Source organism: Engraulis encrasicolus, chromosome 6 (genome assembly GCF_034702125.1).
Source record: "Engraulis encrasicolus isolate BLACKSEA-1 chromosome 6, IST_EnEncr_1.0, whole genome shotgun sequence".
NCBI classification, from domain to species: domain Eukaryota; kingdom Metazoa; phylum Chordata; class Actinopteri; order Clupeiformes; family Engraulidae; genus Engraulis; species Engraulis encrasicolus.
The window spans coordinates 51182320-51204476 of NC_085862.1; the positions used below are offsets into that span (position 1 = coordinate 51182320).

General features: G+C 42.0%; 1 protein-coding gene across 1 annotated transcript; it reads right to left on the bottom strand.

Moving 5' to 3' along the window:
* Positions 1 to 1899: 1899 nt before the first annotated feature.
* Positions 1900 to 22144, bottom strand: soat1 (sterol O-acyltransferase 1). The gene is made up of 16 exons (XM_063201906.1): positions 21975 to 22144; positions 21133 to 21274; positions 19243 to 19301; positions 18048 to 18178; positions 17365 to 17427; positions 14358 to 14465; positions 13615 to 13897; positions 13055 to 13133; positions 12195 to 12276; positions 11083 to 11128; positions 10849 to 10978; positions 10132 to 10229; positions 9434 to 9532; positions 7214 to 7349; positions 4512 to 4657; positions 1900 to 4123 (listed from the first exon to the last, which is right to left on the bottom strand). The coding sequence occupies exons 2-16, from the start codon at positions 21251 to 21253 to the stop codon at positions 4040 to 4042; spliced, it is 1665 nt and encodes a 554-aa protein (XP_063057976.1). The 5' UTR covers positions 21254 to 21274; positions 21975 to 22144; the 3' UTR covers positions 1900 to 4039.
* Between the last annotated feature and the right edge of the window lie 13 nt (positions 22145 to 22157).

Here is a 22157-nt window from a genome sequence, read left to right on the forward strand (position 1 = left end):
TTCTGTCACGCTATGCTTGGATTCATTTTATGGTGTCCTGTGGTGTGACTGTTCTTATAGAAGGGGAAAAAACTGTTTTTTTATAAATGAAAACACATATTAAGATTAAGCACAATATCATTATCAAGTTAGCATGAGCTCAGATGTCAGTCATGTATACAAAAGGATTAAACATGGCCATAATGCAGTGAATTTCCTTTGGTGTGACTTCATTGTCCTTCGGTGTGACATGTTTATGCAACGTGTTGATACAGGACATATTTTCCTAAAAATGGCAAAAAAATTAGGCGAAATTTCACAGACCACAAGGGGTCATCCCTATGTTCCCCGGGTCCTATGTTCCCCAGGTCCTATGTTCCCCTCTACTAGGGAACATAGGACCCTTTTTTCAAAAAAGGATTCTATGTTCCCCACTGCTTCAAAGTAGACTGCTGCCACATGGCAAAGTGCAGGTTGCTGTTGCAACTGTGACAGGTTAGGTTTAGGGATAGTTTTGGTTAGGGTACAAATTGAAAACTCAGAAACATTGCATTACGACAGGTTAGGTTTAGGGATGGTTTTGGGAAGGGCACAATTTGAAAACTTGGAAACATACAATGTTTACAAACATACAATACATACAAACATTTCAGGAATTGGAATAACTTTTTTTTCCGTTACGCCATTTAATGTCAACCACCCTTAACTAGAAATGCACTCAGAGAGTGCAGACCTCTACCAAGGAAGCTGTTTGATAGAACATTTGACTATGCTCCACCCTCTTTTTTTAAAGCCTTTCTGCCTTCTTTTTGTGGAATTATTTGAAGAACTCCATGACTATTTAACAAATGTGGGAAGACTTAAGTGTGGGCCCTCGACTGTTAACCAACCGGGTTGATGTTACTAAGGCCTGAGCAGGTCCCAAAAGGCTAGTCCAAAAAAGCCCCTATTCAAGGGGCCTATGTACCAGGCAGTACACTGCATATCACCTCCATCCTTCCCATGGACTAAATAGGCTAAAAGATATTGTTGTTGGTTGAGTAACACATTATGTTACATTACATTACATTACAGTATTAGCAGGCAGGGTGCGATTTTTAAGGAAACCAGAAGGGGGGATACGTCTCCGATTTCAAGCAATGTCAATGGAGTTACATTAAACTGTGATTAAAATAATGTAGAAAAAGTGGCAATATCAAAATCAGAAGAGGGGACAATCCCCACATCCCCCCCTACAAATCGCACCCTGTTAGCAGGCACATTTATCCAAAACAATCTATGAAAGGGGACACAGACAAATGCATACAAATTGTGGGAGTGGGAGCAAGGTATAGAGTACAGTTATACAAGTTGAGTTCTTAATCTGTCTCTACTGTGCCTGACCAGACACCTATTGTCATGCTGTGATGTGAAGGGACTCGTCTGCCCTGTACACTTCCCTGATGTCAATACAATAATGTGACATGAACTATCAGAAGATAACAAGCCGCCATAGTTCATCAACATAACAAGCACTCTCCTGGATGTGAGGTGTCGACAGACATAATGTGAGAAATGGTTGTTGTAGTCAAGGTTGGAACCAAGTTGATGTCGATGGAAGAGTTGGAGTGGGATGATAGTGCCTTCAAGACTTCGCATTCATAGCGTTTGTACTGTATATAGTGCAATTGACAACAAACACAAGCCGGGTGTTTTACTCCATATCTTAGTGTAAGTAGATTATCCAAATCTGTGATCTCAAGAGACTATGACTGCGATTAGTATTTTTATCCCCAAAAAATGTCTTTGTGTCTGCACACTATAATTAATCCCTCACAAGATCACATTAGACCAATGACATGACAAGCCATTCACCAAACCTATTTATTATGGTTTTCAGTAATCAATGATCAATTTGATTTTACAAAAGATAAAATGGAACAATATAATACCAAAGTGACAATGTTGCAATACAAGAAGAGTTAAGCGATGGTCAAAACATTTAGCCTGAGTGCCAGTAGTACAATAAATTACACTGTTTTCAATTTTCATCTTCTGCACTGCATATCACATTCTGACAATAAAGCCGTAAAAAGGCAATCTTAGCAGCTCTACACAAAAAATGTGTATGCTCCTTTCGCATCGCAAGCATATGCAGAACTGAAAGAACAAAGCTTAGAGCTTTTCTGAAACGTTCACTTGATTTGTTTCTTCTCCAGATAAAGAAAAATAAATAAATAAATAGTGAAACTTCAGGCACAAATATCTCACTTTGATGTTACGCACAACAGTGTATTCCTACACTAAAAAGGCAATACCTGTTTCATTCGTATACTGGTAATCAACCAGCTTAGTCATTAGGAGACACATAGTCACATCATAGAGAGAAAATACATTTTCCTGTTTACAAAAATACAATTTACAGAATGTAATTTACAAAAATGATTTCATCACAGTTATTACAGTACATTGCAACAACGCAGACTTATGCTTGAGGTAGTCTATAACCCATTAGAAGGATGCATGGTGACCGGATAGACCTCTCTCATAGACACATACGCAGGAAGCACAATGGCAAAACATATAGTCCTGTGTTACTACACCTCTTGAATTACTATGAAGACACAAAGTCACTTGACTTCACTTCGGTTCAAGTCCATCATGGAATGCATGGATACTATGGAATTCATCTTCCACAAGAAAGAATACTCTTGTGTTGCCACCTGGTGGCGATCATGAGTACTGCATGTACATATCAACATTGCCGGCTCATCGAGGAGGACCATTAAATCACTAAACAGCACATATAAAACGAAGAGCTGTACACAGCTGCAAAAATATTAATAGCAAAATAATCACGTATTGATGTATGTACAAAATACAAAACTTGCCTGTGTGAACAGAAACGTCCTCTGATATAATCCGGTTGAATTTTAAAAAGATGACATCTCTGAGTCCAGATAGAAGTAAGGTCACAGAGGTGATGTGTCCATCAAGCCATAATGGCTGGGGAACCTGGACTGGCAGCTGTTGGTGGCAACAATAAGGGGAGCGATGGGATTGTGCCATTCGTGATCAGTTTTCATTATTGCTCTTGAGAAAAAGGACCTCAGGATCGTATGCCAAACCTGATTGCTTCTGATTGTGCTTTGCAACACTGGCAACACAAATAAATCCTGATCTACTATATGGAGAACCTGCATTACACCTGCTGTGTGACGACCACAGTAATCTGCATTAGAGTCCCTGTAATGTAGCACACTATACTGCCCTACAATTTCAGAACGCAGTATCTTAGCTTGCTGGTAAACTGAGAAAAAAGGCTTTTAAGTTTCCTTTATGGCCAGGCAACTGTGTTGGAGATAAAGTGATGATGACACTTCCATATAATACTTAAACCTAAACTAAATAAATAACAAAAAATTCTCATGACTTTTCACCTGAAAATACGTTCTGCATTCTGTTGTGGTATTACTGACTACTCCCAAACCATTGATTCAATGGTAAGTGCAGCAACTACACGTGACTTACTGTGTTTTTGGCTTGTAAGAAGACATAACCTCATAAAACAAAAAAGTGGCGTAACCTCCGTTTTAGTATTTTTTTTGTCTGAAACGGGACAGTTGGACCAACTTTTTTTGACACAAGACAAAGAAGGTATTGTAGAGCCCATTTCCGATATAAATCCAATTTCGACCATTTTCGAGTTACTGCGTTCTGAAATTGTACAGCAATAGAAGGTTAAGACTTCCATGTGTAAACCTGAAATGATTGGCAGTAAGAATTTGAAAATGATTACAAAGGTATACATCAATCACATATCCTCCCCTTTTAGATGCCATAAAGAGTAGGAGCTGAAGCCTTCTTTAGAAAGTTCAGAGGGGTGGTATTTCTGCTTGAAAACAGCGATGTGCAACCTTGGTGCTGTGACCACTCCTCAGAAGGCTTAATGCTGTCCAGAGTATGGGACTGTGAAGCATTGAGCACCTGAAAGAGCTTTAAACAGTACAGCCAGTCTGTGCTTTGCCCCACATGATAGTGTTTGATGTGCTGGTGTGTCTCACGCTCTCGTTCCTGTGACTCAGGATCTCCCAGAATGCTCTGTGTGTGGATCCATCCCATGACAGGTCCAGGACCGCGGCCTCAGCAGCTCCAAGAGATTCGGCTGGGAAATGGAATACGGAATACAAGATATGGAGCACAGGATACGGAGACAATATGGAATACAGAATATGAAATAGAGAATATGGAATCAATATGGAAAACAGAATGTGGAATATGTAACTCGGAATATAGAATACAGAATATGGACTGAACATATCAGTCAGTTCGAGAATAGGTGATGGTGTAATTTGACGTAAATGTACATCAATGTGTACCTGGTACTGTATATGGGGCAGTACTGTTGGACATACCACTCCTTGGGTATTACACTGTAATGTAATGTAATGTAATGTAATATAATGTAATATAGCTTAATGTTACTGTACTGTTTTGATGTAGTGTACTGTAATGTGAGTGAGTGTAAAGTGTAATGTAATGTGATTGTGTACCTGGTGTATGGGGCAGTACTGCTGTGCATACCACTCCTGGGAGTAGAGGCAGATGATGACCCCCTGGCCCAGGAACAGAGACGTCCACATGATGATGTTCCAGATGGGGCCCTTGCGGCGGTCATGCAGGATGAAGTTGAACATCACTGCAGGGAGAAACACCATGACACATTGGGCACAGTCAACCTTTGTGTGCGTTTCTACAGGACCTGTGCAGTGCATCTGTGCAAGGCACCACAAAGGGCCTCCAATATATCATGTAAACCATGTTACAATGTTTAATATCTTCTAGAATATTAAAACCATGATCATAGAGTGGTGAAGACATCAATCCTTTGGAAAAATGATGGGTGCTGAAAATGAATGTCCATGCTCAACATCTGTGCAATTTGGACCAGCTAGAACAATTTGCAATGGATATGGCCTAAAAGCCCTAGGAAGACATGTGCCAACCTAGTTAACAACTAATCCAAGAGCCTGTTGCCAGTTTTGATTCAGAAAGGGTATAGTATTGACTAGTAATGCCTAGGCTGCTAATCATTTTTGGCCTTTTTTGTTTAAACTTGGTGTTAAAAAAATCTACTTATTGGACATTATCTACATAGTATATATGTTTCCAGAATAACAGAAAATTGTTAATAATGGACATTCTGACTGAGAAATCAAGACAGATGTCTAATTCAGGAAGGGGCTAATAATATTGTCTTCAACTGGATGTGCAATGAGTGAGCCATTTGGTCCATGTTGACTGTACATGTGTGTTTTGCATGTGTAGTTCTTCAAAATTTGAAGATGCATGTTGCTGCAGTCATCACATCTTGGACGACAGACATTGTAGAAAAAGTTTCAAATGCTAATTCCTGTGGTAGGCATCCAAGATGACACCAGTGCAAATTACTTATGTCATTCATTCTCCTCTGCTCAGAATGTGCACTGTGTTTGTGCTGTATTGGATGTGCTAACTTGATGGTGAACATCATCACTGCTGAGTGATGACAAACTTCAGCCAGAATGACAGTCTAGTCTTTCTCAGACACATGCACACACATACTCTACACACGGTAACTGCCCATATAATGACTTGTAGATGACTGGGGCCATGTTGTGTTTTCTGTAATTCAGTAAAGCTTTGAATGCACATTCCTGCTATAACCACATTATTGCATTGCATTACATTTAGAAGATGCTTTTCTCATCACGAAAGAGGACATAATCAGTAACATACAAAGTGTAGATGATGCAGCACAGCAGAACAAAACACGGTGCATTTCACTCCTACTTACAACTTTCTCCTCTGTATTAAATCTTACAATACAGCTATTACCTACGGCAGCGTTTGCATCTCAAAGTGGCTTTTTGAGTCTATTCAAATTATTCCTCAGGCTTGGAAATATGCTGAACAAATAAAAAGCTGCCTTGCGTTGCCAATTAGATCCAATGCACCAGAGTGCTTTCATTCCTGCATCAATCACCATAATTATGCACACGGCACAGATAGAGCCTCTCTCTCTAACTTATAACGCCCCAAGACGTATAAACAGTGAGTGAAATGCTTGCCGTTTTCAGTTTTCACGGGTATTACATTTCCTCAGTCTGTTGTTTTTGTTTTGCCTCAAAAGCAGAAACCATCAATTAAAACCTTGTCTTGCCCTCTGGTGTCAAAACAAACAGTGGCTGGTGCTTGTAGACAAAGACTAATGCAGTGCTCTAGAGCGTGTTTAGAGAGTGTATTAGGGAGCCATTTATCCAGTGATTTGTGGATGAACTAGATTGCATTCTCGCAGAAAATGCTGGAAGCGGGCTTGCCTTTTGGGGCAGAGCTGAGCAGTTTAATTTTTGATATCTCTATACCTAAATTAAAAACAAAGTACTATTGAGAAAACAAAGCTAAACAAAATGTTGGAAAAATCCATCCACCCAGTCAGAAGTTATGGGCCAAACAATTGAGCCATCTTGGATTCGGCCATCTTGAAAGTGTTGTAGCTCCGCATTTTGGGGATATACTAAATGACATACATGGTATTTTAAGTTGGCTAAGGAACACTGCATATGATATAATTTCGAAAATCAACATGGGTCCGAGTGGGATTCGAACTCACAACCTCCATATTTCTAATCTAGCACCACTAGAGTATGACTGATTGGAGTATTTACAGGCTGATTTAGGAAGTGATTTAATTAATAAGTATTGAGGGAGAATACATTTAATCAGTAAATTATATCATGATTTAGTGGATGATTGAGCACTTACTCCCAAAGACGCACAAAGCTAAACAAAGGCTGATGTAGTGTGTGTGTGTGTGTGTGTGTGTGTGTGTGTGTGTGTGTGTGTGTGTGTGTGTGTGTGTGTGTGTGTGTGTGTGTGTGTGTGTGTGTGTGTGTGTGTGTGTGTGTGAGAGAGAGAGTGTTCATGCCATAAATTGTTAAGTAGATTGATTTAATGAGAGATGGATAACTAACTGCTGAAGTACAAATCTAGACTACTGTATTAGTAATTTAGGGAGCCTTTGTTGAGAGATTGATGTTGTCAGTTATTACATTGTGATTTAGTGATGGAGTTGAACACTTGCTGTCGAAATGCATAAAGACCCAGAAGACTATGTGTAGAGCGTTTATGCAGCATTTGTTGAGTAATTTATTTATGGAATGATATAGTAAATATTTTATTTGTACTGAAATTCAGTGAGTGATGCGGGACTTACTGCCGAAGCACATGAAGAGGCAGAAGAGTACGGGGTAGAAGAAGCCGAAGCAGATAGCCAAGATGTACTCATGAACCCCAGCAGACACCGTGAACACAAAGAAGATGGCGCCCGTACGAAAACGCTTCTCCGTCAGCTACAGAGAGAAGAGGCAAGAGCAATTAGTTACATTACATTACATTGTTACACTTTCAGGTAACACTTGATTTTTAATGGGGCTTTAACTACAATGCACTTACTCATTAGGTGCAGTGGAATAATTGGTGTAATAACATGTAAGTACAACTGTAGCACATGCTGTTACACTGTGCTCACAATGTGTATTTTGTGGATCTACATACCAAGGGTGCCTTGGGCCTCAGTTCAGCCCCTTGCCTCCCTGGAAGAATTCATCACTTTGGCAAAGTATTATAAATCCACTTCATAGTACATCATGGTCACTATTGTCATTATGGTATGTAGATACAAACAAAATACGATGTAATAGCATGTAATACAGTTGTACTTACTTGTTATTACACCACTTATTCCACTGTACCCAATGAGTAAGTACACTTAAAGCCCCATCAAAATTAAGTGCTACCCACTTTTGCACTTTTACAGATTTGATGTGTAACGGATGGCAACTAGCACAGTTCATCATAGAATGTTAATAAACCTCCCTCCCGAAGCTTATCGGTAGCGTTGAGCTATCAGTCTGGACCTTTAGCTCAGCTGTATCGTACGGTGCTTCCCATGCTCAAGCTGGAGCGTTGTCTGCAGGTTACGGGCTCGAACCCTGATTGGCGATCTAGCGCAGATGACCTTAAAACCCCTTAGCGCAGCACTATGGCTCTCTGTAATGTCATAGCAATGTTGTTATGATGTAGTTAAGCATTTTCAGCAAGTGAATAGGGTCGCTGGCGACCCCTGCTGCAGTAAGAGGCTACGTTACATTATGCAAAAATGACTTTACATTGGTTTAGGTACAGGGCATTGGCTACAGTCCCTGGAGCAATGCGGCGTAAGGACCACCCACATGATTCCTACTGGTACAGGATTTGAACCTTCCAGTCTCAAGATGAACTGCCAAACTATTGGACCATGGCAGACACTTCATTATATTATGTGACACTTGGCTAAGCCTTTCCAGGACTTGCATCATTGTGCGTTTAGGGTACAGTCCATTAGGAGCAATATGGGGTTAGATACCTTGCTTAAGGTCACTTATGCCATATATAGCGAGCACTGTGGGCAATATTGACCTAGCCTGGCAACGCCATCCTATGTACTCCACCCAAAGATTTTGACTCTGCACATCATCTGGTAAAAGCCTCCAAGCTCGGTTCACTCACTGTTTAGCCAATCAGCAAACAGTTGAGACTGGTGACGCAGAACTCACTCACGAAGTCCGTTACTGATTGGTTAAGGTAACACTATTCACACTTTTGTTTTATTATTTGTATGCTTTTGCGACATTATATCGTAGGGTGACCAGACAGTCCCGGTTTGGAGTTGTGTGTCCCAGGTCCCAAGCAAACTCTGTCAGGACACAAATATGTCCCGGTTTTGGCCACCCGCTACATTGCGCTACATGTAAATAGGGTAAATATATGGAAAATATTACATGTTTACCTACCACAATTAATGGCAGCAAGCACTTGTATAGAAAGTCTAATGCGATTTGTCATTCCTCCCTCTAAAACTGATCAAAATGCAGGAAATTGCATCTAAAAAATACATTTTATTTCTGGAGGAGGACCCCCAGACCCACCCGCCAAATATTGTCCTTCAGTCAAGCACAAAGTGTCCCGGTATCAGACTTCAAAAATCTGGTCACCCTATGCAACAGTCATGCTAATAAAGCACAATATGGGGTAGAGTAAGTTAAATGGCAGAGTAAGATCAGACCATCTCCCACCCTCCACAGAGACGTATTCCTCTTAGCTTTCGCCAGACTGTGTGATGGAGTCAACAGTCGACTTTTGCCCAGGCTAATATTAACCCCCCTCATTCTTCCAATTCAAACCTACAGTTCTACGGTCCCAATGCCAACTCTTTTACCATTTCAGTATGCCCCGGTTCATGAAGAACCATAAATCAGTCTAGTATTCCAATTAAGCATGCTTCCCTTTCAATAGACTAAATCAAATCAATGTGTTGCTCTGGGTTATTCTATTAATCATTCATGATTTACCATTGGACGATGGAGGTGTCAGTCAGCCATCATCAGCAACTTACCCACAGGAAGTCCCGGTAAGCATAGTAGAACAGCCAATCATGGACCACAACATTCCATGTGCGATAGTAATTGGCGAATGAGGTGGAGTTCCACCAGTCCTATAGACACAGGGGATCAAAAAGGAGACAGAGAGTGCGTTACAATATGCAACCTTGCCTCCTCCACTTGTGCTTGTCTCCTCGTCCCGCCTCCTGGCCCCTCCTCCGTGGAGAAAATGATTACGTTTCCCAGCTGTCAGCCTAGCCACAACAACTTTTGAGGGACTGTTTTTCATTCACCATCCCAATTGCAAATGAGAAAAAGACTTTACAATTGAGCTTTTGCAAGATATTGAAATATAATGCCCTTGTCAGTGATGTCATCATGACATATTACTTCCTGGTACGAGGAGACAAGTGGAGGAGGCAAGGTCGCATATTGTAACACACTCAGAATATCAGAATATGCGATGACATGTCGATTACATGTCATCATTAAATATTTGGGACACATTACAATGCTAAGGAGACAACATTTATCAATGTCCTATACAGCCTATATGAGTAAAGATAAGTGAAGTCTCAGAGAACAGGTGGAGTATCTAGAACATACATAAATATACTAGTAAGCACTGCAATCCCTTAAAGTTTGACTTTATTTTGACAGGGACAACGCACATTACAAAGATTTAGTATGCCACTATTTTCCACCTCTTTACCTTGTAGAACATTCTGTCTCCAAAGCGCAGCATTTCTGCAAAGGCATTGAGCCAGCAGTGCAGGAAGGCAAAGAAGGCCAGGAAAAGAACCAGCACACCTGCACACACACACACACACACACACACACACACACACACACACACACACACACACACACACACACACACACACACACACACACACACACACACACACACACACACACACACACACACACACACACACACACACTTTACCCAATAAATAACTTCTATTCAGGCATTCAACCATCAATAATGACTACAATAACAGTATTGACATTCTGCAGAACATCAAAAAGTTTTTTTTGTATTCACCATAATAACATTATCCGTTTGCTTCCTTTTTTCAATTTCTCGGTGCTGTGACAAACAACAACAAAAGACCACACATCTTGAGAGGACAGATGTTTTGCTTTTTCTACACAAAAAGGAGAGAATCCACACACTTGGAGGACAGAATTGAACACCCGAGACAGACAAACAAGGCAGATTAAAGAACGTCACGCATCAACATCCGTGAGACCCTATGATGAAGACGGAATCTATAGGCTACCGTCAAAACATGTCAGGTAAAAGATACAACTTTTACATGTCTGAAGTAGAAGAAAAACTCAAGTTTTACTAACAGTTAGACATAACGAACATCATACATTTATCAAAGGGGATTCCCGTGAAGGTCCTTCTGCTTGTGCTTACCAGGCAGGATGGAGTTGAAGATGCAGAGCACCATGGCTCTGGGGTCAAAGATCTGATTACTGATGTTCCTGAACTGCGGAATGCAGAGTCTCACAAAGACGTAGTACGCATAGAACAGACAGCCCAGAAACTACAGCACAGGGGAACAGTGTCACCTTGGTTTAGTATATTGCAATAGGGTGTTGTATTCAGATTGTATATGACATTGGGCATTCATTAACACCTAAAACCAACCTGAGAAAATTTTGTGGCGACGTAGCTCCATCGGATGTTTGGATTTCTATCAGGATGAAAGGAAAACATGTCTTCAAATTAGTTTACTGATGATTAGACGCAGTAGAATATCCAGGTGTGTCATAAAATTTTGCTTACTTCAGCTGGTACAATGAAATACAGTATGCACATACATGAAATATGAAGATGATAAAATCCACTGTTGCTTAACCCATTTTAGCCTGATGATTCATATATGTTGTTTGACCTTTGGCGCCTGGAGACACATATACGCTGCATTCAGGCTCTTGAGATTTTAGCTTTTTTAATGAAAATGTGGGTACTGGTATGTTACAGCTGAATGAACACATTCTAATGCAAGATGAGGGTCTTGGGATTTAAATGCAACTTATTTCATGTTTTTATGTGCATCAGATAGGCTAAGATATTCAGGTTTTTGTAGGCTGAGGGCAACTTTCCAAACAAGGGCTTCAGCATTCAGCAGGTGATTTAGGCATCAATGGGTTAACTACAGTGCATCGGGTATACTGAACTGAACTTGGGCAGTTGTGTGGTTTACTGGCTGTGTTGTGCTCCCCTGGAGTAACTATGTACTACAGTATATAGACTGTGCAGAATGTGTGGGTTGATCCCCTGTAGTAGCTGTGTAGTATGTGTGTTGTACTGACTTGGGGTAGAAGTAAGCAGGCTCAAGCTGTGTAGTACATGTGCTCAACTGACCTGGGGCAGTCTTGTAGTATGAAAACAGTACTGATCTAGGGCAGTGTTGTAGTATGAAAACAGTACTGATCTAGGGCAGTGTTGTAGTATGAAAACAGTACTGATCTAGGGCAGTGTTGTAGTATGCAAATGGTACTGATCTAGGGCAGTGTTGTAGTATGCAAATGGTACTGATCTAGGGCAGTGTTGTAGTATGCAAACAGTAGTGACATGAGCCAGTGTTGTGTAGTATGAAAACGGTACTAACCTAGGGCAGTGTTGTGTAGTATGAAAACGGTACTGATCTAGGGCAGTGTTGTGTAGTATGAAAACGGTACTGATCTAGGGCAGTGTTGTGTAGTATGAAAACGGTACTGATCTAGGGCAGTGTTGTGTAGTATGCAAGTACTGACCTGGGGTAGTGGTCCCTGTAGATGAGTGTGGGGGCGAAGAGGAAGTAGAGATACTGGGAGAGCTGAGGCATGATGAGAGCATCTGAGAGAGGAGCAAACAAGACAGACAGATGAAGAGGTATGATGTCCTGTTCGTACACATACTGTCAATGAAACTGTGTGGATGAATGGCCAATGGCTATGAATTTTAGACTAGAAATAGTAATATTTTTGGACCAAAAGTACATCTCTTCAGGACTGGACTGGCCATAGGGCATACAGGGGATTTGCCCAGTGGACTGTTGATGATTTTGGCCTGGCATTCCCCTTGATGTAACAGTATCAGTCCTCATGCCACTATAGCAAACCTCTCCTGGTCAGAGTTAGATATTCATTTTGGCTCTTGTGGTCAAAATAGCTTGTAATAGATTACTAAAAATGTTGTCACAGGCTTCATTGTCTCCAGTCCTGGTTCTAAAGTCACTTGGTGACACTTTTGAGCATCTACTGTGTTTTGGGTTAACAAGACTAGGTCCTATAAAAAATGAAATGGGGAAACATGCTCTCTAATGACTACTAGCCCCGAAAACCACATGGTTGAAATCACAGTGTAGAGTTGAATCAAAAGAACGTAGTGTATAAAATCCTCTTTTTTCACAGGTCATTGTGGCACGGTGGACAAAGTGTTTCACAAATGGCACAGGATGATTTAAACAGTCTATGCAAAAATTCACACTACCACACCATATCCATCATGTGGTACCATGAGATTACACAAAAATGTCACCATGGACCATAATGCAGTGCTTGAAGCCAGCCACTGATGGCTTTGAGTGAGTGCCGTATCACATAGCAGAAGGAGAGACACCATGATGACATACTTTTTTTGTCCTTCTGTGCCACAAGGACTTTGGGTACATTTTCCCTGACGAAGGAGTGAGCCTTCATCATCAGACGCACCTACAGAGAGACCAACAAGTTGAAGTCACCTGAATGAACCGATTATTAACACTCGGCTTTCTAGCATTGTCAATGTCATGTAATTTCATGAAAATCATTACCACAATAATAAACACAGCACAGGAGAATAACACAGATACATTTGCAGATGAACCACATTCCACATGATGCAATATGACAAAGTATGAATATTTGTCCAAGTAATGACAGCTGCGATGGATATATTATGAATCAAGACATATTTGTTACCAACAAGTCTTCATATGCTTCTTCAAGGTTGAAAGATATGACCCGCAACCGCAGTAGTATGTAGTAGAATTAGAAGTACTCTTACATATGTAATTACAAAACTAGTAGTATTATATCACGAAGGTGATACCATGTTATATCATACCACTAGTTCTGTAAGAGTAGTTCTATTGCTAATTTATACAACTCTGCCCCCAAGCGTAAATGAGGAGAATAAGAGAACTGGGTGTACCTGCTCCATGATGATGATGAAGCGTGATGCGGGTGGCAGGCCGTAACGCAGCACCACGGAGGCGGGCAGGAGGCCCAGGGCCAGCAGCTGGTGCAGCAGGAAGAGCAGGCCCATCAGGCAGCACCACAGGCCGGGGTGGCTGCAGCCAGGGTGCACGCCCGCCCACAGCCCAAACAGGCCATAGGGAACCAGCAGAGCGGACACGAACATGCACAGCCACGTACACACCACTAGGGGGAGCTGGCCGAACGCAAACACCAGCAGGTCAAACTCGAGCACCAGCCTGGAGAATATGTTGGGGGAGAGAGAGAAATTGAATATAGCAAGTAAGCAGCAAGTATAGTCATAAGTATATAAAACATCATTAATATACTAAAATATAGTATCAATTTCCCTTTTTAGCATAATTTAGTATTCATTTGTGTCTAATGCTTTACCAGCACTGCTCTAAATGGTCATGCCAATAAATCTTAGAATTTTTATTTTGAGAGTGAGGGGGTTAGAGTAAGAGAGAGAGAGAGAGAGAGAGAGAGAGAGAGAGAGAGAGAGAGAGAGAGAGAGAGAGAGAGAGAGAGAGAGAGAGAGAGAGAGAGAGAGAGAGAAAGGATGGAGTGAGTGAGTGAGTGAGTTGTGTACACTGTGGGCCTAGCGAACACTGCAATTTCACATCCTGTGTATAACCTGTATACTGTTTTCCATGATAAAAAAGATGATTATGACTTCTTGTGAAACGTGAGCCTCACCTTCCCTCATCGATGAAGTCCACCACGAGCGTACTGAGTATGAAGAGGATGAGGAGGGCGATGAACATGTGGTAGATGGTGCGGATGTGGTTCACCTCAAACAGCTCACTGCAGGACACAAGACACTGGGTTGGAGACTCGCTCACTTGCTCACCTAATATCTGTTTCGGTCAACAACAGGACCAAGAAGAAGACTAGTAAAATGCTATGGCACAAAGTAATGGGGATCCTTAAATAAAATAAAATAAAAATAAAACCATTTTCTTCCATTTGTTGTTTTCTTTTGTCTCTTTCACTCTTTGTGTCTCTCTCCTTTCTATCTCCCTCATTCTTTGGTATATTCACACACGCACGCACGCACGCACGCACGCACGCACGCACGCACGCACGCACGCACGCACGCACGCACGCACGCACGCACGCACACACACACACACACACACACACACACACACACACACACACACACACACACACACACACACACACACACACACACTCGGCAACAGGGTCAGTCTGGCTTGCTTAGCTCCCACTACAATGGGCTTCCTGTGTGAGAGGCGCTGAGAGAGGAGTCATTGAGACACTGCTGGTTAGCATGGCTATGGTTACTCTCTCCAGCCAGACACTCTAAGAGACATCTGTTTGTTTACAAAAGACTCTCTCTCTGGCCCGGGATTGACTCCCGCCGGACCTCTGTGTTACAACAAGCACAAGGAAAGGGAACTTCCAAAATAACTTCCTAATGGCTATACTCACTTCACTTTTTAAAGCCAACACTGTGGGCAGAGAGAGCTGTGGCCTTAGCTTGTCAGTCAAAACTCTTATCCCTTTAAGACATGGCCCCTGTTATAAACCTGATGTTACCAGAATGGCAATGACCAAGTCGTAATGTATTACTAAAGGCCCGGTGTAATGTCGTAGTACTGTAGTACTATAATAGTTAAGTCTTTTCAACAACTATTGCAGCGTTCCACTGGTGGAACATGTACGTTATCTGGTTAACACTGTCCCAGCAGTCCTACACTGTAACAAATAGCTGTTTATTTACGGAAATTCTGCAACAGCATTCTACTGCTTTTCGAAAAAACAGACAACTACTGTGAAAATATTACTTTGAGTCACATATTGAGCATAAACAGTAAGTACTGCACAATAGCAGTATTCGCCGTTGTGGAAAAAACTAGAGATGCACCGGATCCTGATTTTTAGGATCCTGCCGGATACCAGATCCACTGAATAAGATCCTACCGGATCCGGAACCGGATACCGGATCCTACAAAAGGGTTGAAACATATAGTCTACTCGCACACGTGGGCCCTTTTTATTACGTTGGCGTAAACTATTGTTTAGACTCATTGGCTTATTGCCACACTGCCTTCAATAGCCGCTTCCAAAGGGATTTCACTCCATGCAGTGATTGGGGTTGTGAAAGACTGAAAGGCCTAGGCTAGACATGCACCAGACCCTGATTTTTAGGTAACATGCCGGATACCGGATCCACTGCTTAAGATCCTGCCGGACCCGGACCCTGTGAAAAACTCTATTATCCTGACGGATCCGGATCCGGAACTGGAACCGGATCCGGTGCATCTCTAGAAAATAACAAGTTATTTTAGGCAGCACCATTGAAACCCATTCATCCTCCACTTGTCCGTGATCACCATCAAACTTCAATACCACCTGAAGAACTGAAGTCATTCTGACTGGTTAAAGATTATTTGATACTATCAAGCATGATGAAACAATATCTAAGGAAACTGCAATACTTAAAAAGTGCTTGATGCAGCAAAGTGTGAGTAGCACATGCATTTTGATAGTGATGAAAGTGTGAATGGCTGAAACATTTTAAGAACTTGTAACACTCTTGCAACAAGCAGCCCCATCTAAACCAATCTGCTAATCAGTGCCTGGCCTCACCTGAGTAGGGCTGTTATGCCATTATTCAATTACGGGCGTCACCTGCCAAGGGCCTGATGACTCTGGTCACATGGTACTCTTGCACCTGTATATAAATCTGGACTATCAATACTTCAGTTGCTTGCCTGCCTGCTGGCTGGCCTGCATGGCACAGCATAGCACTTGTTTGCCTACAAGCTTGCCTACAAGCTTGCTTACATGCTTGCACACTTTCCTCTTTGTGAAAGCTTGCTGTATGTGGCATCATTTGTGGCATTGTGGCATATAATGTGCCTGCTGCAAATTAGGCATTGCTTTGAGAGCTAGCTTGTAGTGCTGCTTGTTTGCTGTGCTACTTGGTGCAAAATCATTTTTTAAAGACTGACCAATGCTATATTCATCATTGGCTCATCAAGAGATACAGTAAAAAGCCCACCTTGCACACTATCATTGTAACATAGCACTGCGTACTCTGACATTTTGTTCATGCCCACACTTTCAAAGGACCACCGCAAACCATTTTCCCAATACAGCATTGCGCCATAGTATCATGCTCAAGGCACTCCAGTCATGGTGAACGATGGGAGGGTGGGGTGGTAACATGGCCAGGGTACCACAGTTATGGAGAATGATGGGTGGGGTGGGAAGTTGCCATGGCCATATTCATGAATACAACTATGACCCAGTATTTGCCTGTCATCACACAGTACAATTCAACTTTTTAACTGAAATGTACTGTTATTTTTCTGTAGAGTACTGTTATTTAACAGTTCAATTGCTGCTGAAAAAATGTTATATACTGTGATACATTAAACAGCAATGAGCTGTATTTGATTTTTGGTGTGAAATAACAGTAGAATTACAGGTAAATATAATTGCCAGTAACTGCCGTTATTTTGCAGGGAAATTTTCTTAGGGTGTATAATTATGAAATGTTCAGTGTGTTTCCCATGTTCTGTGGTGTAATACATACAAATAGTGACAGCCCAACTTGCTGTGGTAACTAAGAGAGGGCTACGGCCACAGCTTGGCTAGTCAAAACTCATCCAGAGATTGAGCATATGAAAATAAACCATGTCAGAAATATTTAGTGCACTTCCTTACTTACTCAAGTAGGGAGCGGCGGCACACAAACACTTTGCCCTGGCTGGCTGGGGCTCGGACCTGCTTGCTGCAGAGAGGTAGAGGGGGTGGTGAGAAGAGCAGAAATTAGAACATAATATGTAAGGGGTTGAGGAACACTTGATGGGTGGAGGTGCAGTACTAGTGGGGTTGTGTGGTGTTCAGTAGACTCCGTTGTGGGGCGGGGGGGGGGGGGGGGGGGGGATGGGTTGTCTGATCTACAGTAGACACGTGTGACTGGTGAGGATTTTAGTATGGTTACATGATGGCTCGACTATTGTCCTACAACGGAAAAGTGTAGTAACTATGCCAACACTGATATTGAGAAAAAACGCCTTCAAAGTGTTGGTATTAGGTTGGACATTGTAGTTACTGCACATTTGACATAGCAATATTGACATACTGTACAATATCTACAATAGCAATATTGACATACAATATCTACAGTATAACATATTTGGCACATAAAGTGAGTGGGGTTGTTTGGCAGCCTCAAGTGTAGTGGAGCTGTGAGTGAGGTTGTGCACTGGCTGATCACGAGATGATGCCGTGTGTGGTGTGTAGTGTGTAGTGGGGTCACCTCATGGCCTCCTAACTCATCACAGGATGAAGGATGCAGTTGTGTGAGGTGTGTAGCTGTGTGTGGTGTGCATGGTGGAATTATGGCACCTCAGTTTCTTGTTCTCCTTGTCAGACAGCAATGCAGGTGGCGGATCCAAACACACAGACTCCTCAATCAAACAGTCCAGCAGCTCATTCACATGGCAGTCCAGATGCTGCAGCAGATCAGACTTCAGGTGCTGAGAGAGAGAGAGACAGACAGACAGAGAGAGAGAGAGAGAGAGAGGCAGAGACAGACAGACAGACAGACAGAGAGAGAGAGAGAGAGAGAGAGAGAGAGAGAGAGAGAGAGACAGAGAGACAGAGGGTAAAGCAGTGTTACAGTGAAATAATCACAGATAGTCTAAGTACCATACTGTTCTCTATAATGTACATTCCAACAGTCATATGACCATACAGTGTGTCTGTGATTACACTCTGCATCAGTTCCACTCTCCTCTTCTCCGAGTGTCCTCAGCTGAACTCTGCCACTCACACCTCACACACACTAACATACTAACACACACTAACACAATAAAGAACATTATCACTGCAGCGTGACTCAGATCTGGTGTGGAGCAGGCGGAGGGTGGAGTGGCATACTCCAAGGTACTTAATCCTACTGAGGCTGACACAATAGACAAAACACTTAAGTAAGCCAAAGCGACTTACAAACAACAAGGACATAATCAGTCGTATTCAATATGAGAGTGAAATGCAAAGGATACAGGAAAAGCAGGGTAGGGGAAAAGGTGCAGGTGAAAACATCTCTATCCCTGATTTGGAGCGACAATGGAAATCAAAACCAGAGGGAGGCATTCATTTCTCCGGGCTGACTAGTATACAGGAGCCAGTAAATGTTTATGCTTTAGACAGCAACGCTCATCCAAAATTCAGCACCTTCAAAAAGTGTTTCATAGAAAGTTAATAATGATCTGTCTGCCTGGACTTGGTGCAATAGAAAGAAGGCATAGGCTGCAAACAGTGTTATCATGCATTCAAATAGCCCACTAATCAATGGGGTGTAGGACTGTACTGTAGTACCATATTTATGATTATTGGTCAAAACACAATGTTGGCTGGAAACTTGAACTTGTAATGCTGCAATACAGCCAATCACAGAAGCGGTACGATGAGTGGCGATACTGGTTTTTCAGTGCATGTGGAAGTGAAAGAGGGTAGCTTTCTTTTGTTTGTGTAGATTGTGCAATAATGTGACAGCTTATTCATCATGACAAACAGGTTTATGGCTCCAAACTCTCACCTCTGCCGCCTGTTTCAAATGAAGTTTTCTACTGGTGATCTGTTCCACCTCCATTTTACCTGCCAAAACAAACACACACACACACACACACACGTTGAACAACCACTCACCATTTACCTGCCTCTCTCTCTCTCCTCCTATCTGTCACAGACAGAGATGTAATGATTTCTTCAATGACGCCATTTCATTGGAACCTGCAAAATGTCACAGTAACCCTAACCCTGTCCATAACACAGGATTTGTGCAATCTGATGACACAAACGTCATTTCTCCTGTTCTGGTTTATTCCTAGAGAGTAGAGACTGCTGCCCAGTGAGCTGCAACATGTTATTGCAGTAGTAGATGACCAGTCAGCATAGCAAAGGCAAATATTTGCACTAAAGCCAATATACTGGCGTAGTGCTTCATATGAGGTTATCATGACATGCTTCTCACAGGGCATCTAGGGACAAAGTCTGAAACTTTGAAATGCAGTGTAGCAGACCATGGAAGCTGGTCAGTTGGATAGTGGTTGATTTACAATGTATAATATTCAGATTTCATGCACTCTTGATGTATAATACATGTATAATGGCTGTATAATAACAAGACAAGCAAGCATTTGAATGCTTGAGTGCAACAGGTGTCTCTATAACTCATTCTCCTTCTCACTCCTCTACTCTGTTCACTCCTTCCATTCGATCAAAACAATTATAGAGAGCAGAGTTTTATAAAGCTCATTTTCCTTTGTCCTTGAATTAAATGAAGTTGAATATCACACTACGTGCAGGGAAACACAGCAAAGATGGACTCCTTTTAATTTGTCTCTCTTTCATCTCTCTCTCTCTCTCGCTCTCTCTAAATTTCTCTCCCTCAGCACCATAAAATGACAAAAACACAGACACACAACATGGTGCTCATGGTTTTCAAAGGCAGGACGTGAGACGCATTTCCATAAAGAAGAATTTATTCCGTGTGAATTAAAAGCCCTCGATTGGAGCTCTACCCTCATGATTGAGCAACCACACATTTATGTGTATATGGATCATCTCCTGTCAGTAACTGTATTTCAGGATGGGGATAAATGACGGACAATCAACATTATCATCTCACCACTATGATATGATGCAAGACCACAGCACTATCAACTATGAATACATCATGCTGTGGTACTATCAAGAAATGTCTGCTTTATATAAGTCACTAATTCTTTTTAGATGTACCAATAAACTGACCTGCCCTATGGTGGAACATCAGCCACACCACCAAGATTGAAACACACAGGGTTATTCTTTAATATCTGCACATGCCTGATTCAGAACATTTCAAAATGCACATAACAAACTCTCTCATCTCATACCCACCTACTACAAAGGTAATTAGCATAGTACGGTTCTCAGAGTTAAAATTACCTTTAAAATCCTTGCACGCCATACCGTCAGTCTACTGCCTCAACTCTGCCAAGTCTTCACAACAGGTGCCAGTGTCTACAGAGCTGTTATCTGCACTGAATAGTCCCTCCCTGCTAGCTTGGCTATGGGCACCCCAAACCAGGACACCAGTCTGACTGACCAACACCTGCTTCACACCTACTCCCTTTATAGGCATATAGCGTATGTGTTTACAACCGTTTGTACCTGCAATTGTGCATTTTTTTACACCTGCATGTACACTACCGTTTAGGCCACGAGCAGTGTGTTTAAAGGTATCCCTTTCCCAGCAAAGGGAGACAATGCCAGATACGGTAGCTTGTGTGAGACACTTTGCTGTTACACCTGTCATTACACCTGTAATTGAGCACATACACCTGTCATGTATTCTTGTAAATGGACCTGCACCTGATACACATGTCCAACAGGGCTAGCCGTGCATTTCACTCACTCCAATTCGAACGTAGACAGGACTCCTTACCATTGGTGGTGCCATGTCTGTCCCTGATGACTCTCTCCCCCATGGTGTCCTGCTCTGGTGACCTGTTGATGGGTGGCAATGTCCTGCAGCTGCGGAAGTCCAGCTCAAACTCACTCGCCATGAAGTGGCAAACACTTTAGTGCTGTGGGATGGTGGGATGTTTTACTCCAGGTCAGATGAGAGCAGGGTAGCCTATTACAGTGCTCACAGGTAAGCAATAATTCTCAGCAATACCCTATAATGACTTTAGAAAATGCAGTGTATTTGGTAATTGGAACATGTATAAGTTCAGTTTTTAAGGGTGTGGGGGTACATCATTGGAGAAACAGTCTGTTTAAGTTGATCTACAAACCAAACAGAGCCTCAACCAAACCTCAACCTCGCTGTTTCTCCTCATCATTATTATATTCTCAGCTCGCCCACTGTGTATAACAACATCAAACAACAGCATGTCAACCACAGACATATTGTCATCGCCACTGACAGGATGTTATTGCATTGTGCTACAATGTATCCAGTGGTTCTGGTTCACCTTTGCGATGGAACGCTGAGATTGATTTATGAGACCAGAGCCACCGCATCAGCCAAAATGAGTGATGAACAACAAAACACACGACAGGTCAAACAAATGAAACGGACTAGGTACACTAGAAACATGTTATTATTAGCTAACATGCTAGCTAGCCTCCACAAACAGGTAGCTTACAAGACATACAGCTTCTCCTTATTGATTTTCAGTCGCGTTTAATTGGTGACACGAGTTCTATGGTCCAGGTGAGGAGGACACAAGTTCCACGCGCATTTGAAGCTAGAACTAATGTCAGAGCTGCTTGTTTACTTACCTACAGCACAATCAAATTGTATATTTTAACGTGAAGCACGGGTGTGGAGTTGAGCTTGTGGCAAAAGAGGGCACCAATTAGGCAATTATCCTTTTCCAAGTCAACGACTTCTAAATGATTGCGGTATTTTTTTGCGAAAATCATACTGTTGGTGAGCAGCACTTGTCGGCTTCAACCTCCGTC